Source organism: Moschus berezovskii, chromosome 2 (genome assembly GCF_049115385.1).
Source record: "Moschus berezovskii isolate FMDL1 chromosome 2, NW_MosBer_1.0, whole genome shotgun sequence".
Lineage (NCBI taxonomy): Eukaryota > Metazoa > Chordata > Mammalia > Artiodactyla > Moschidae > Moschus > Moschus berezovskii.
Window position 1 is genome coordinate 41640928 of NC_142461.1, and position 17915 is coordinate 41658842.

The 17915-nt window shown below is 37.3% G+C and overlaps 2 protein-coding genes across 2 annotated transcripts in view; one reads left to right on the top strand and one right to left on the bottom strand.

Annotated features, from left to right (window-relative positions):
- The window catches only part of DYTN (dystrotelin), a 63093-nt gene extending 54174 nt beyond the window's left edge, over positions 1–8919 (top strand). Inside the window, 1 exon segment of the mRNA XM_055398784.2 lies at positions 8816–8919. Coding sequence (XP_055254759.2) covers positions 8816–8919 — 104 coding nt within the window.
- Positions 8920–12006: 3087 nt separating this feature from the next.
- On the bottom strand, positions 12007–16421 carry FAM237A (family with sequence similarity 237 member A). The gene is made up of 2 exons (XM_055398783.2): positions 16010–16421; positions 12007–12152 (listed from the first exon to the last, which is right to left on the bottom strand). The coding sequence occupies exons 1-2, from the start codon at positions 16419–16421 to the stop codon at positions 12007–12009; spliced, it is 558 nt and encodes a 185-aa protein (XP_055254758.2).
- Positions 16422–17915: the final 1494 nt, after the last annotated feature.

A 17915-nucleotide genomic window follows, 5' to 3' on the forward strand; every position in this document is an offset into this window, starting at 1 on the left:
CCTTCTCCAATGTGTGAAAGTGAAAAGTGAAAGTGAAGTCGCTCAGTTGTGTCCGACCCTTACGGACTGCAGCCTACCAGGCTCCTCCATCCATGGGATTTTCTAGGCAAGAGTACTGGAGTGGCTTGCCATTGTCTTTTCCGGTCTGAGTGGCTAAGCACATACATATGAATGGAGGCTTCCCTGGTGATTCAGCAGTAAAGAATCAGCCTGTAATGAAGAAGACGCAAGAGGCACACATGGGAAAGATCCCCTGGAGAAGGAAATGGCAACCCACTTCAGTATTCTTGCTTGGGAAATCCCATAGACAGAGGAGCCTAGCAGGCTACAGTCCATGGGTTCTCAAAGAGTCAGATATGACTTAGCGATTAAACAGCAGCATATATATTGATGTATCTATATATACATGCATCATTAGATCATTGAAAGGGAAATCATGAAAAGGCAAAGTTTATTTTTAAATTCAGATGATGCAATAATGTAAAAAGATACGATTAGCATTACCCAATCTCGTAGATAATATAAAAAATATATATCTCAAAAAATTCACCTGTTTCCATTTACAGTAGCACTATTGAGATGCTTCTGCAGGAAGCATGCATTATTATACAAACATGCCAATGATATTAGCAGGAAAGTACACCTTTCCCTTTTTATTGTTATATTGCATTGTATCAGTCAGTCAGTCAGTTCAGTCGCTCAGTCGTGTCTGACTCTTAGCAACCCCATGAACCACAACACGAAAGGCCTCCCTGTCCATCACCAACTCCCGGAGTTCACTCAAACTCATGTCCATCGAGTCAGTGATGCCATCCAGCCACCTCATTCTCTGTCGTCCCCGTCTCCTCCTACCCCCAATCGCTCCCAGCATCAGAGTCTTTTCCAGTGAGTCAACTCATCGCATGAGGTGGCCAAAGTATTGGAGTTTCCTTTGTGATAATTCAGCAAGTACTAAGGTTTAAATTTATTGTTTTATTTCTTTTACATCAATTTAATTTCTTTGAGGTTTTTAAGCATAGGATCTATGTATATCTTCATGGCTACTTTTTACATTTATTTAACACTGCCATTCTTTACTCAAATGTTTCTTATTAAGTTTGTATCCTCATTCAGTGATGTATTGAATATAATCCTATTTGTAAACTCAATTTAGCCATTATTGATATGGATTATAAAAATACCCCCTGTTCAGTTCAGTTCAGTTCAGTCGCTCAGTCATGTCCGACTGTCTGTGACCCCATGAATCACAGCACACCAGGCCTCCCTGTCCATCACTAACTCCCGGAGTTCACTCAAACTCATGTCCACAGAGTCGGTGATGCCATCCAGCCATCTCATTCTCTGTCGTCCCCTTCTCCTCCCACCCCCAACCTTTCCCAGCATCAGAGTCTTTTCCAGTGAGTCAACTCGTCGCATGAGGTGGCCAAAGTATTGGAGTTTCAGCTTTAGCATCAGTAGTTTATACATAATCTATGCATGCCTACCAAAATCACACCAAATGTAATCAGAGACAGAAATGTGATAACCACACTTATGAAGATGTGGAAAGGCAAACAAGCTGGATTAAGGTATTGGTCATTTTTATTTTATTTCTATCTCTGTTACAGATGCATCAGATAACAGCAGGAAGTTTCTAATCATTTTACTGCCCTAATTTTTTTTTTTTTGAGAATTGTTGGAAAAAACAGAAAGATCTATAGTTTGTAACATACTGATTTACTCAGACTATCAATATAATCACTCAGTGTTGTGATTATCCTAGTAGCTGACTAGCCTTCTGTGTTGGAACTTTGCCAAGAAGTCAACATATTTTCGAAATTAAGATGAACATTATATGATTATATGACTTGGGCTTCCTGGATGGTGCTAGTGTGAAGAATACACCTGCCAGTACAGGAGATGCAACAAAAACGGCAAGTTTCATGGTCAGTTTGGGCATAGTTGTTGATGTAACTGAATAGAGTTATTCAGTATCAAGATCTAGTATAGTAGAATTTCAGGAGACTCCGAGAACTTACTGGAAAAGAAGTGTATAGAAAGGTCTCCCCAAACCTCTTTAAATTCCAAATGTTGGATTGAAAATCAGCGGCAAATGATGTGTTCAAACTTGCAGTAAAGAAATTAGATATGAAAGAGCATCTAACACTATTTATTTTTATGGTGACAAAAAAAAAAGGACAGCATACTCTAGTCTTACTTTCTCATTAAATTATTTTCTTTTCATTTATGGGTGAAATTTCCTATGTAAATCTCTGAAATTCTTCCCCCCACTTCTCTTCCATCTCTCCTTGCCTTCTGTTTACCACAGCATGTTTCAAGGATGAGAAGGCAAGGCAACGGAGTGATGATGGGGTTAGGAGGCAAGGTTAAGGGGGATGTGGGAGAATTATTACATTTCCTTTCTTCCCCACCTGGAACCATCATCTAAACTATTATTTTAAATAATCAGAAAATGGAGCTTGAACTTCAGCAGATTGTAGAAAAATAAAGAGCAGTGCCTAAGAAACACTGGATCTTTATCTCAAATATTTAGAAAGTAGACTTCTCAAAAGTAGCCATGAAGGTATATGTAGATATACTGCCTAGGAATCCTAAGAGTATGTACTGAAGTCTTGGTGAGTCTTTCTCTCTTTGTCATATATACATGTACACACATATATGCATATATATGAAAATCCTTGATAGGAAATGGTACACAGAATTCTAGCATTAAGCTCCATGAAGGTAGAAAATAAAATCTGTCTAGTTGGTTCATCACTCATTTATTCAATAAATGCTAATTGAACTTTATGTGCTAAGAGCTGTGTTGGATACTGGGCATTCATTTAGAAAGGGGTAGATTTATGTTTTTACAAAGCTGACATTTTGTGGAAAATGACTTGAAGAAGGGCAGGAGGGTTTTTAAACAGGCTGGATGAGAGCCTGTTGTAGTCTAGGCAAGTAACAGTGGCTTAGCCTGGGTGGAAGTTTATATACTTATTGAGATGAGGAAAGCTGGGAAAGCTGAGACAGAGGTCAACACATCAGGAATTCTATTTTGAACACATTAAGTGTGAACTGCTTGGAAACCACCAAACGGAAATATCAAAGGCAATCAACATGTACAATCTGTAGCTCAAGAGAGAGGTCTTAGTCCAGAGTAAATATTCAATATATATTGGTTTGCCTCATTAATTATTCTTGTAAGGAAGGCATGGGCTCGGTATTTCCATTGCCAGAAAAGTAATACAGACTAGATAATCTAATATGTTTAAACCTCTGTACCCATTATTTTGATAGCCTTCTCTCACATTTTTAATTCATTCAGAGCCCAGATAGATTGTTAGTTACATTCAAGTGAGTTATTTTCCCATTGCAATTTCCTCTGGACTGTTGGGTGACACTAGTGGTAAAGAAGCCACCTGCCAATGCAGGAGATGTAAGAGATACAAGTTCGATCCCTGGGTCAGGTAGATCACCTGCAGGAGGGCATGGTAACCTATTCCATGGTGAATTTCCTGGAGAATTCCATGGACAGACGAGCCTGGCAGGCTACAGTCCATAGCGTCACAAAGAGCTGGACCCAACAGGAACAACTTAGCATGCACCCATGCACACTGATTTCACAGGTGTTCCTGTTACAGAAAGGGGGACCCCTTCCAGGGCCCAAATGTGGGCTCTTGCATAACACATGGAGGTGAATTGTCTGAGGAGACACACATGCTGACAAAACAAGAGACTTTACTGGAAAAAGGTGCCCGGCAGAGAGCTGGAGAGTAAGGAACCCAGGAGAACTGCTCTGCCATATGGCTCACAGTCTTGGGTTTTATGGTGATGGGATTAGTTTCTGCGTTGTCTCTGGCCAATCATTCTGACTCAGGGTCCTTCCTGGTGGCCCATGCATTGCTCAGTCAGGATGGATTCCAACAAGAAGGATTTTGGGAGGTGGTAGGACACGTGGCCTCTCCTTTTGATCCTACCTGAACAGCCTTAATGTGCTCCTTTCCCAATACTGAACCAGTCCATTGTTCCATGACCAGCTCTAACTGTTGCTTCTTAACCTGCACACAGGTTTCTCAGGAGGCAGGTAAGGTGGTCTGGTATTCTCCCATCTCTTTAAGAATTTCTCACAGTTTGTTGTAATCCACACAGTTGAAGGCTTTAGCATAGTCAATGAAGCAGAAGTAGATATTTCTCTGGAATTCCGTTGCTTTTTCTATGATCCAACGGATATTGGAGATTTAATCTCTATTTCCTCGGCCTTTTCTAAGTCCATCTTGTACATCTGGAAGTTCTCGGTTCACATACTGTTGAAGCCTACCTAGCTTGAAGGTTTTCAAGCGTTACCTTGCTAGCACGTGAAATGAACACAGTTGTGCAGTAGTTTGTACATTCTTTGGCACTGACCTTCTTTGGGGTTGGAATGAATCTTTTCCACTCCTGTGGCCACTGCTGAGTTTTCCAAATTTGCTGGTGTATTGAGGGCAGCACTTTCACAGCATCATCTTTTAGGATTTGAAACAGCTCAGCTGGAATTCCATCACCTCCACTAGCTTTGTTCACCGTGATACTTCTTCCTAAGGCCCACTTGACTTCACACTCCAGGATGTTTGGCTCTAGGTGAATGATCACACCATCATGGTTATCCAAATCATTAAAGCTTTTTTCATACCATTTTTCTATGTATTATTGCCACCTCTCCTTAATATCTTCTGCTTCTGTTAGGTCCTTACCGTTACTGTCCTTTATCATGTTCAGCGTTTCACAAAATATTCCCTTGATATCTCCAATTTTCTTGAAGCAGTCTCTAGTCTTTCCCGTAACACTTTTTTCCTCTACTTCTTTGTACTGTTCATTTAAGAAGGCCTTTTATCTCTGCTTGTTATTCCCTGGAACTCTGCATTCAGTTGGGTATATCTTTTCCTTTCTCCCTTGCTTTTTGCTTCTCTTTCCTTCAGTTCAGTTCAGTTCAGTTCAGTCGCTCAGTCGTGTCTGACTCCTTGCAACCCCATGAATCACAGCACACCAGGCCTCCCTGTCCATCACCAACTCCCGGAGTTCACTCAAACTCATGTCCATCGAGTTGGTGATGCCATCCAGCCATCTCATTCTCTGTCGTCCCCGTCTCCTCCCACCCCCAATCCTTCCCAGCATCAGACTCTTTTCTAGTGAGTCAACTCGTTGCATGAGGTGGCCGAAGTATTGGAGTTTAATCTTTAGCATCAGTCCTTTCAATGAACACCCAGGGTTGATCTCCTTTAGAATGGACTGGTTGGATCTCCTTGCAGTCCAAGGGACTCTCAAGAGTCTTCTCCAACACCACAGTTCAAAAGCATCAATTCTTCAGTGATCAGCTTTCTTCACAGTCCAACTCTCACATCCATACATGACCACAGGAAAAACCATAGCCTTGACTAGACGGACCTTGGTTGGCAAAGTAATGTCTCTGCTTTTTAATATGCTATCTAGGTTGGTCATAACTTTCCTTCCAAGGAGTAAGCATCTTTTAATTTCCTGGCTGAAAGCAGCATCTGCAGTGATTTTGGAGCCCCAAAAATAAAGTCTGACACTGTTTCCACTGTTTCCCCATCTATTTCCCATGAAGTGATGGGACCGGATGCCATGATTTTCGTTTTCTGAATGTTGAGTTTCAAGCCAAACTTTTCACTTTCCTCTTTCACTTTCATCAAAAGGCCTTTGAGTTCCTCTTCACTTTCTGCCATAAGGGTGGTGTCATCTGCATATCTGAGGTTATTGGTATTTCTCCCGGAAATCCTGATTCCAGCTTGTGCTTCTTCCAGCCCAGCGTTCCTCATGATGTACTCTGCATATAAGTTAAATAAGCAGGGTGACAATATACAGCCTTGACATACTCCTTTTCCTATTTGGAACCAGTCTGTTGTTCCATGTCCAGTTCTAACTGTTGCTTCCTGACCTGCATACAGGTTTCTCAAGAGGCAGGTCAGGTGGTCTGGTATTCCCATCTCTTTCAGAATGTTCCACAGTTTATTGTGATCCACTCAGTCAAAGGCTTTGGCATAGTCAATGAAGCAGAAATAGATGTTTTCCTGGAACTCTCTTGCTTTCTTCATGATCCAGCGGATATTGGCAATTTGATCTCTGGTGCCTCTGCCTTTTCTAAAACCTGCTTGAACATCTGGAATTTCACGGTTCACATATTGCTGAAGCTTGGCTTGGAGAATTTTGAGCATGACTTTACTAGCGTGTGAGATGAGTGCAATTGTGCAGTAGTTTGAGCATTCTTTGGCATTCCCTTTCTTTGGGATTGGAATTTAGCTATGTGTAAAGCCTCCTTAGACAACCACTTTGCCTTCTTGCATTTCTTTTTCTTTTGGATGGTTTTGACCACTGCTTCCTGTACAATGTTATGAACTTCTGTCCATAATTCCTCATGCACTCTGTGTACCAGATCTAATCCCTTGAATCTATTTGTCGTTTCCACTGTATAAACATAAAGAATTTGGTTTAGGTCATACTCAACTGGCCTAGTGATTTTCCATACTTTCTTCACTTTAAGCCTGAATTTTGCAATAAAGAGCTGATGATCTGAGCTGCAGTCAGTTCTAGGTGCATATCTTCGGCTATTTTAACATTTCAAGGGACTGGAACGTAAAAAAAATAACTAAATTTTTTTTTTTTAATGTATGAAATGGAGTGTTGTTTCTCTATTTTTTTATTACTGTATTTAAAGTTTTTATAACTATGGACTGAGAAACAGAATATTCTAAGATAAGTTTGCCTCTTGACAAGATTTTATTTGGGCAATAGAATATTATTTATTCAAGGTTCTTGTAGCTCTGGAGCAGTGTTAGAGAATAAACAGTAAAAAAAAAAGAGCATGAACCCTCTCCTCTTATGTTCAACAAAAAACAGCACAGATGGAGCCAAAATAAATCATGTAACTGAAATATATAACTAACAAAATAAGCCTTTCCAAGTTTTTATTTCCTGCAATCTTATTTTTATTAATTACACAAATAATATTATACAACATGCTCATCGTAAAATTAAAATGACCAATTGCACATGCTTTTTAAAAATGAATTCACCATCATGACCTGGCACCTGTTTCTCAGAAGTAAACACTGTTGGCAGTTTAGTGAATTTTTCTTCAGACTTTTTTTCTTTGCATTTATGTGTCTCTACTTTCTCAACATAAATTAGATTGTACTTGTTTTTGCTCTTTTCACTTGCCAATATACCTTAGACATTGAGCAATGTCATTTTTAAAGTGCTCCATAATATCCCAGACTATAAATATACAATAATTTACTTATTGGTGTGTAATTAAGTTGCTCTCAATTTTTTATTATCATAAGAATGTTTTGGTGAGTATCCTTATAGCATATATATTTGTACTTATATGTAAATATGTTTGTAGGATCAATTCCTAGAAGTGGAACTTTTAGCTTAAAAATTATGCATATCCATTTTTTGGTTGATAACTGCTAAACTGAAGATTTTTCTATAGCACGATTCCTATTACAGTAGATCATAAGGAACCACTCAAACCATTAATCAGTAACTATAGAGCAGAGGTCTCAAAGTGTCGTCCCTAGGCCAGCAGCATCAGTATCACCCAGGAACCTATTAGGAACACAATTTCTTGGGTCCCATCCCTGATATACAATAGCAGTCTGAGTTCTCCAGAACTGATGTCTCCTTTTGAGTCCAAAAGCAGAAGCAAATTTATGTCTGCTGGAAAACAATCAGGCAGAAGGAATTCTCTTACTCAGACCTTTTCTATTTAAGCCTTCAATTGATTGGATGAGGTCCATCCACCTAATTAGGGAGGGCACTCTGCTCTGCTCAGTCTACTCATTCAAATGTTAACCTCATCCAGAAACACCTGCACAGACACACCCAGAAAATGCTTTACTAAATATCCAAGCACCATAGTCTATTCAAATTGACATATAAAATTAACCCTCATATATACTGAATCTGAACTCTGAGCCTGCGATCTAGCAATCTGTTTTAATACTGTTAAAGGAGATCAATCCTGGATATTCATTGGAGGGACTGATGCTAAAGCTGAAACTGCAATACTTTGGCCACCTCATGCGACGGGTTGACTCTGGAAAAGACTCTGATGCTGGGAAGGGTTGGGGGCGGGAGGAGAAGGGGATGACGGAGAATGAGATGGCTGGATGGCATCACCGACTCTGTGGACATGGGTTTGAGTGTACTCTGGGAGTTGGTGATGGACAGGGAGGCCTGGCGTGCTGTGATTCATGGGGTCGCAAAGAGTCGGACACGACTGAGCGACTGAACTGAACTGAACTGAACTGAGGTGATTTTAGGTTTTCTTTGGTGGCTCAAATGGTAAAGAATCTGCCTGCAGTGCAGGAGACCCGGCTTCAATCCCTGGGTCAGAAAGATCCCCTGGAGAAGGAAATGGCAACCAACTCCAGTATTCTTGTTTGGAGAATTCCACGGATGGGGAGACTGGCAGGCTACAGTCCATGTGATCATAAACAGTCAGAAATAACTGAGCAACTAACACAACAAACAAAGGTGATTTCAACATACACCAGAATTTGAAAACCGCTGCTCAAGAGTGGGCTTTCTGGCTACTCAGAATTTTGCTTGAACCTATGGGAAAATTCTCTTTAAGAACCACAACTTGTCTCGATTGGTAATTGATCATGGTAAATGATACTCATCTCATTTGCAGGCTAGCTTAAAGAAAGGACATTGCCACCAGGAACTGAAGAGAGATGAATTTTAGTTCTTCTCTGTCCTAGAACTTTATTTAGATCAGTTTAAGGACCTATAGGTGCTTTCTCTGAAGGACTTCCGTGTTTGATTTCAGACCTGCAGTCTTCAGTAAACCTGGACCTATATTGTGGAACTGAGCGAGTGCGCAGGGCCTTCTCTGCACTTGTTGATCAGATTACCTTGACCAACCTGAAGTGAAAAGGAACCCAGATTCCAAGGTCCCTTAAGGTGATGACGAAACGTGTTTTCAAAATCTGTATTGACCGCACTAAACCTTCTACCTCTTTCTTGATAGTCTGGTATGAAGCATGAAGAAAATTTTATTTTTTTAATCTCTCTACTCTTGTGTCTTAATTCTTCAGAGTAAAGCCTTGGGAGTGAGGAGGGGTAGAGGGAAATGGAAAGAAGAGGCAATTCAAATCTAGTTGTGCTGTACTTCCAATAGAGGCCCTTTTTTTGAATATATTGGTAGTCATATTCAAGTGTGTGGTCTACAGGAATTTGTGCATCTTCTTTAATATCTAAAATTTCGAATTGATGACCTAATTTTCTGTCCAGATGCTTCTGCTGGAGAAAAGGCTTGGCAAAGAACAAAACACACACACACACACACACGAGTGCATGCAGAACTGGTCAGATCTGAATAAACCCTGCAGATTCTACCAATGTCAGTTCTCTGGTTGTGTTATCGTACTATAGCTATGCAAGATGTTACTATGGAGGGAACCTGGATGAAGGGTAAATAGGATGTCTCTCTATTATCTCTTACAATGTGTATGTCTCAGAAATTATCTCAAAATAAATTTATTTTAAAACATAAATGTTTCTCACTAAAATCCCACATTCAATAAATTTGATCAAAGTACTTATATGCTTCCCTCCTCTGTATGTATGATTAGGGTATTTAACTGAATAAAGTTCAAAGTAGTAGCTAACATTTTTAATTGTGAGTGTTTAGCTTCTACACATCATATATATACTAGCTCATTTAAACCTCACAACAAACCTAGTAAATAGATATCTCATTTTATAAGAAAATTAAGGCACAAAGATGGTCAGTAACTTGTCCAAAGTCGTTTGGTCACTACTTGATGAAGTTGAGGTTTGAACCCAGCTCTTGAGCCTGTACTCTAACCACTGCTTTCAACTTTCAATAAAGATTGCTTTGGTTCCATTATTTCACCTATTGTCTGGATGTGCAGTTCGTATTACATTTAGAGAGACTGGGTGCTCTTTTTCATATGATCCATAACTTCTAATAACGTTTCCAAAGTCCAGCTGGGTAGGATTAGGACTATGTTACTCCTGTTCAATCTCATCCTAATCTTTTCGAATTTGCTTTTCAGCCTAACGAGGTTGTTGTTTTTTTATTTTGGTTTTGTTATTCAGCATATTCACTCTTTCTTACTTCCTCCCATCTTGTTCCTTACAAGTTTGATAAGGATGCTCCAGAGCACCAGTCAGCAAACTACAGCCCAAGGGTCAAATCTGCCCACTGCCAGTTTTGTGCTGGCTGTGAATGAAGAGAGGTTATTACTTTTTTTTTAATAATTGGAAAAATTCAAATAAAGAATGTTTTCTAACACTTGAAAATGATTTGGAGTCAAATTTCAGTGTCCACAAGCAAAGTTTTATTGGAACACTGCCATGTTCATGTATTTATATGCTGTCTACAGCTGCTTGCATTCTACAAAGACAGAATTGATTAATTGCACCAGAGACTAGATGGCTCACAAAGCATCAGCAAAAACTGGCAGCCCTTCTCATGTAGTACTGAGGTGTAGGAGGAGTAAGGGGCAAGCCTTGCAAGAATGGCATCTCTTCAACAATGTATAACAGATAATGAGTTTGTGATACTTTTTAAGAAATTGATATAAGACATCAGTGAAAGTAGCACAAAAGTAAAACTATGACCCTCTGTAGAAATGGTAGTCAAAAAATGGCAGCTCTTAATGTGCTCATTCTTCTAATCAATTTAAAGCTGAAGCTGGTTCCCCTTCTCACTTCCTTCCCCAGACTTGCTTCCCCTATTGTCAGGATTTGGTGAATCTTCAGATACAGCTATGTCTTCTAATATTAACCCTTTGGATAAGATTTATCATTTAAGGAGTCCCTAAACCTTCAGTGAAAACACTTGCTGAGACTTCCTTTGGATCTAGGAAAGCAAGTGAATTGCTAACATAGCTGAAATTCAAACTAGTTTTCAACCATCAGTTATAATAGTCAGAAATGATTGGTGAGATGAGCATAATTAGAGATAAAAATAGCATTGTGTCTGGAACTCAAATAAATTTGCTAATTGGACTTCTTTGTGATGAACCTTATTCAGGCCTGGTCATTTTGAGGAAAAATATTTTTATGGTTTCTTTTCTTATAATGCTGTTTTTATTTTTAGTTTGTTTTTCAAAGCAAAGTGTTATCAATTGTAGTCTTAACGTTTAATCCAATAGAAAATATACTAATTGGAGAAAAAAATTTATACTTACTGCTATTTTGTTAGAGTTTGGATTATCATTAATGGTAATACTGAATATTGAAATAAAAAGACTTCAATAACATTACTTGGGGTCCAGAGCTTTTATTAATTTTGTTTCTGTTAGTAGAATGCTTTATTTACCAGTTGCTTCATTTTGTTTTTTGCATCACTCAGTTCAAAATATTTAAAAATATTCTCTCAAACAAAATTCAGGTAATTAATAAGTATAGTCTCATATGCCTGCGCATAAGCAATTCAGTGATTGATATCTCTGAAGCCATGCAGTGAATTCAAATTAAATGTCTAGCACTCGAGTTCATTAACAATGTCAAGCACCCCAAAACAATGACCAAATTGAATACAAAGAATCTGAGTAGCCCCATCCAACCCCCTCCAGTATTCTTGCCTGGAGAATCCCATAGACAGAGGAGTCTGGGGGCCTCAGTCTATTGGGTCGCAAAGAGTCAGACAAAACTGAAGCAACTTAGCATGCACAGGTCCTCTCTTTCAGAGAGTGGGATAGACAGCAGTGTCACCATTTGAAGGAAATGTTCTTGCCTGGAGAATCCCAGGGACGGGGGACCCTGGTGGGCTTCTGTCTATGGGGTCACACAGAGTCGGACACGACTGGAGTGACTTAGCAGCAGCAGCAGCAGCTAGCAGCCTAAAAGAATGAAGCTAAGTACTCTGAGAGAATGTGGTTTAATATTTATCTTTTTACACTCCTACCATTTCAAATAAATGAATGATCAATAGTCAAGAAAAATATATATATTTGTTTAAACGCCAAGATGTGTGTAGCTCTGAGGTTAGATTTGTTTTCTCTTTATTTCCAGGCCATTGGTCACTTTTCCAATGAACTTCAATCTGCTCCTATGCACATGCATGCTTATCAAGTCTTCAATCAACTCTTGCTTCTTTAGGGAAAGGGTTCTTGGTTGCTGAGAATAGGCACCTGAAAGTAGAGGAAAGGAACTAATCATTAGATCACCAAAATATTTTCAGGCTGATTAAACATCAATGACTTGGTTTTAAAAAGAAAGTTTTCTGCCACTCTACTATTTCTGCCACTCTTCTATTAAGATTCTGTATAAATTTATTGCAGAGGTATATATGTAATTTCTTGTTTATGCAAAATTTTGTGTCCTATAAAGTTTAATTATATAATATGAATTAAGTAGATTATAAGAAATACATTTCCTATTGGACTAATATGTATTAAAATATACTTTTCTGACTAGAAAAGTAAAAAGTTGTTATATAATATAAAAATTAAAAAAAGACTTTAAACCATCCATAGTATAATCTTCCAAAGAGAATCATAATTTTATGTATACATACTTTATGCCATAATTTAATTTATCATTACCCAACTATGGGACATTTAGATTATTTCCAATTTTCTGTTACTATAAATAATATTGCAGTGAAGAACCTTGTACTGCAAAATTGACTACAGCTCCAAATGTTTCTTTAGAAAGATTTCTAGATAAGTAATTTCTGAATATGCTACTTACAAAATTTCTTATAGTGAGTAAAGTAGAAAATCAAGCATTTGTAAATCTAATTTGTATTTGCATTGTTTTGTCTTCTGCTTAGTGTTTAAAAAATAAGCACTATGAACATTTGTCAGCTAGTTAGACACCAACTGCAAACATCATCTAATTATAAATCTAAATGTTAATTTTCATGTCAAAGAGGAAAGCAAAGACTCACAATTTTTCTAGACCATCCAAACTACCAAGCTCAGGAAGGCAAGTTTTTCTGTTCCTCTCAGGGGCAGAGCAAGACTTGTTGAAGCAAGGAATCATCATTTTTGATACAAACAAGGATATGCTTAAAAATCCTTTCATTTGTATCGAAGCCTTTCCTAACCCATGAGTTAACCTCAGCTCTGTTATTTTCTACTTGGAAGACATTATCAGCTTACACTTTTCCTAAATCAATTTATCATTTTCTCTCTCATTCTCTCTGCCTATCTGCCTACACAGAATCCTTAATTCTTAAGGCTTAAGAATACTTAAGCCTGGGTATAACCTCTTCAGTCTTCTGAATATTTCAGCGTTCAGTGATTAGCTCATATTTTGCTAGACAAATTAATGATGCTCTTTTGAGTCTTTTCTCAAACAATGATATCTTTAGTTCTCAGAATTTTGGCCATTCGCATTTCTGGATCACCTCTGTTCCTGCTTATCATCGTTATAAAACGCCACAGTGTCTAGGCCATCACTAAGCTCAGGAAGTTATCCTTAGAGTAAAAAGCTCTTTCAGATTCTTTCTATAGGTAAATCCATGCTTTTCATACATTTATTTTTTATAAGATCACAGAATATCAGAAAATAGAACCTTAAGAGACATTATGGGTCTTCTAATTTTTTCCATATCCCTCTTTTTCAGATGAAGTAACTAAGAGTTAAATAAGTCAATTAGCTTGCCCAAGTTTATATAGCTATTTGATATCTCTTATTTTTGTATTTGCTGACTCAATATTAACAAATATATTAACATACAAAGTTATATAGGAGTTCTGTGTTTTTAATAAGGCATGATTATTGCAACATTATTAAAGTGTATTTAAACTATTTAATTTGAATACATCAAAATAGCAAGAACCCTTTTGCATATTATGGAGACACTTATTTTAGTTCTTCTCTTCTGTTCTGATGATGTAATTTTCCTGAGAACTATGGGGACAAACATCTCTTCACTCTCACCCTATCCCAACCTGATAGAATATTAATTCCCTGGGGACAAAAGAAAAAATTAGTGGAGAATCTGTGCAGGTACATCCAGAGACTAGTTGAGCCACTAGAGATTTAATCAAGCCTCTTGAGATAAAATCTCAATGTTCCTGTAACTATTTAGCTTTAAAACATGGTGTCTCCTTGACCCAAGACCCTCTTTGACTGTGACTATACAGTATAAATGGAAAGTCTTACTTCCTGGTACGCAACAATTGTTTCTGTCAAACATTAAAATAACTTCAATAAAGTAAGATGTTTAGTCCTACTGCTTGCAAAGTTTTCAGACCAGCAGGGTCAATAGCATCTCTGTAGCAAGATGAAGGAAGTGACTTCCAATGCTGAAGACAAATCCACTAGTTTTTTTAAAAGATAGAAATGTTGCAGTGTGCTCAGAAAATTACATGTAGTCTCAGACTAATTTGATAGCCTATTTCAAACAAGCAAACTGAAACCATTTTTTGAGATTCTATGTATATCTACATAATTATAATATAGAATTACAGTACATCATATATAATTAGTTATAATATAACTATATGTGATATATTTATAGATATTTTCATGTTAAGTTGAACACAAATATTATTATTTTCATTTATTCTATAAAGTAATTCAAAGTGAGTGTAAAATATAAAACCAAGAAATACTGGTAGTAATTTGAGTACGACAGCTATATAGGATAAGAGGGGTGGGATAAACAGTCTACAGTACACATGAAGAAAATATACAGTGCTTACTAATGTCAATATCTGTGCAGCCTCTGTTCAAAATATTTTTAAAATATTGGCAACCAAGATTTATAGACACTCATTTTGTACTTCTGCTTTAGAAACTAAGCTGGTGAAAGTGTATTTCCTCTAGGAAATGAAATTGGTTTAAGTGGCAATAACATTTGCCAAAACAATAAATTTAAGTATAAATAATACCAGTGGATTATCTGATTTTATGGGTCAGTTAATCATATCTTTTGTTATTGAGATTAAAACAAACTAAGTATTTAAAGGTTCTACAATATCTTGAGAAAAGATGTATCTAGAACTATCACTGTTAATTGCTATTTTAATAGATTTTTCCATTTTACAATTATATGACAATTCTCACAACAAAATGTGCAAATAAAAAAATTATTTTATTCTTCAGTTTTCCACTACTTCATAAACAGTTACTACCACTTGAACAGCCCTTGTTGCAAGCTTTAGAAGCTCATTGGTTGAAAACAACACAGAAAAAGGAACAAAAACAGTATGAATAAGGCTAAGTTCTCTCTCAGCTGACTCACAGTGCTACATTCACCCTCATTCTAATTCTATAAGGAAGTTTTTCTCTAGTGCCCCCAGAGAAGACTGATATATGTAAGACTGAAGACTAATATACATTAAGATATTACATATTTGAATATATATTTATTCAATGAAAAATCTAAATTTGTAGGAAGCCCCAGATTTCTAAAAATTAATTATTCATCTTGCTGGAAGTTAATTACTTATTTGAGATTTGTTCAGAAAACAAGGAAGAGTGCATTTGCAACCCAGCTGATTTTTCTACCATTTATATCATCAACTAAGTAAATCTCAAGGAGTCCTTCCATTTATATGAAAACATTTCGGTTATTTTTTCTATTTAAAAGGGGTAAGAACTCGTGTGCTGTAGGCGTTCCTCAGGCTTATATTCAAATCTTCCTGATTCTATAGCAAGTAAACACAGGTTATGACTACCAATGTTTAGCCTAACTGAAAAAAAAAAAATGTAAATTTTGGGGCATCCCTTTATACCTTGATATTGTGTTGTAGGAATCATGTCTTTTCTTACTTGTCTATCTGATTCTTCTTTGCTGCTATTTGCCCAAAGTATGAAGATGAGGACAATATGTTGATTTTTAAAAAGCTACTACAAATTACAAAAGGAAGTGTTATATATCTTCCTATCACTTGTGTGTTCTTTGGGTTCACCCCCAAGAAGACTATGTGTGGCAATGGATTCCCCTAAAGCCATTTTCCTGTTCCTCACAATTCAGCACATTCATACTTGTCTGACCCTTTCAAGAGACAGGGGGCCTGGGATTGACCACCTTTTTTTCTCCCTGTGTGCTGCGGATGCACTGCTGAGATCTTCACTTCCTCTCCAGTCAATTGCCTTCTTCCTAAGCCGTGGTTTCTGGAGAGAACACAGTCCACATAGATGTCCCAGAAGAGCTGGGCCAGATCCCAAAACAATGCCCCATGCTGCAAGTTTTCAGATGACTTCAGGTAGATCATAAAATCCCAGAAACCTGAAACAGTGTTGGAGATTCGAGGCTTCCGCATTTCCAGGAGGAGCACTGAAGAAGATTCCCAGCACTGAGGATCAGCTCGGTTAAGAGCCAGCAGATCTGTCTGGCTATGACAGAAGAAAGGAGACACACAGCACATTCCCACAATGAGCAGGGAGCAGGTGAGACTCAAGGGGTGGTAGATCCTTCCTCTGTTTCCAGGATTGGCCATGACCTTGAAACTGCACAAGATGGAAATATTTCATATGAGTCCCTACTTGTGCTCTACTCAGTAAAGAAAATATTTATGTCCTTTAAGAACCTTGGTGCCAGCAATGGAAACATACCAGTATCTCTAGGAAAAGTCTTATCTTACCTCCCACAAGTCCCACTCTATCTAAAATGATGCATTGTCAAGCCAGGTAGCCTAAAACAATGATATTTAGATTAAGAAAGATTTATCCCTAACAAATGCTCCTTTGTAAGATAAATAAAGCTGTTTTTCCCTAGTACTGAGAAATAGAGTTTAAAGGAGTATTAAGTGAAATTTTTCAGTCTTGCTACATGGCTTTATTATTCTATAATACCATAATTTAGCCTAGCTATCCTAAATCAAGACCCCCACACAATTAAGAATTTTAACATATTTACCCTTGAAGGCTTTCCTATTCTGGTTCCTTTCATTATTAAAAAAAGGCAAAGGAGTTGTAAAATGTTTTAAATAAAAATAAACACAAGACAGTGTGTTAAAAGTATGGGATATATACTTATAGAATATATATACTTATATATATTCAACTGATTAGAATAGAACTAATACTGTAAAGTTAATTTTACAAACATCTAAAATGTTCTGCAATTTTTGCATAATTTTCACAAAAATGGTATTTTCTCATTTTTCTCTTCTTGCTAAAAATCTCAAGTATTTTAACAAAAATTATTTGTCTCTTGTTCAACTTTTCTGGCTTTCAAAGCCTGTTGCAAGAAAACCAAGACATCCCTACACACTTTGAAATTACTTTTAACTTCAGACAAGTCCAATGAGAAATGATGTACTTAACATAATAATTTGTACCTGAAAATGGCTTATCTGAATCTTCACAGACTATATCACACTTAAACAACCCTAAAGAAAAAGCAGGAGATTATATACAGCTCACTTTCACTTTTACCTTATATTTACAAATCTTTTAGATGTTAGTATCATGAAGGCAAGTCAGGCACAGCTCATGGGAATAGTCTTGAGGATATGTCTATATTAGAATACTTAGTGATTCATCTTATGGATGAATTTTTTCTCTTCTGTACAACAGCAAAACATGTTGTTTAGTCACTAAATTGTATCCAACTTTTTATGATCCTATAGACTGTAGCCCGCCATGCTCCTCTGACCATGGAATTTCCCATGGGCAAAAATACTGGAGTGGGTTGTTATTTCTTTCTCCAGTGGATCTCTTTTAAATCAATATTTCAGAAACTGTCTTTGAATAGACACATTCCTGAAGAGGCATATTGAAATACAAGGCTATTCAAAAACATTTCCTCTGTATTTCAGATTATTTACACAGGATATTGACATGAACAAAATCAAACTCTTCTGAACTAAAATATTAAAGTCGAGGAGATGCAAAGTTAGTTTTTCCTTAGACAAAACTATGTCAATACTAAGTTTATCAGAAGACCAAGGGCGGGACACTGTCCAGGGTGCTGAAGTTGTCGAGTACGG

What these genes read in the sequence shown, in the direction of transcription:
- FAM237A (XM_055398783.2), bottom strand. Translation starts at nt 16,421, where the DNA reads ATGGCCAATCCTGGAAACAGAGGAAGGATCTACCACCCCTTGAGTCTC. An exon ending in GCACACAGGGAGAAAAAAAG is followed by an intron (nt 12,153 to 16,009) that starts GTGGTCAATCCC and finishes CTCTACTTTCAG; the next exon opens with GTGCCTATTCTCAGCAACCA.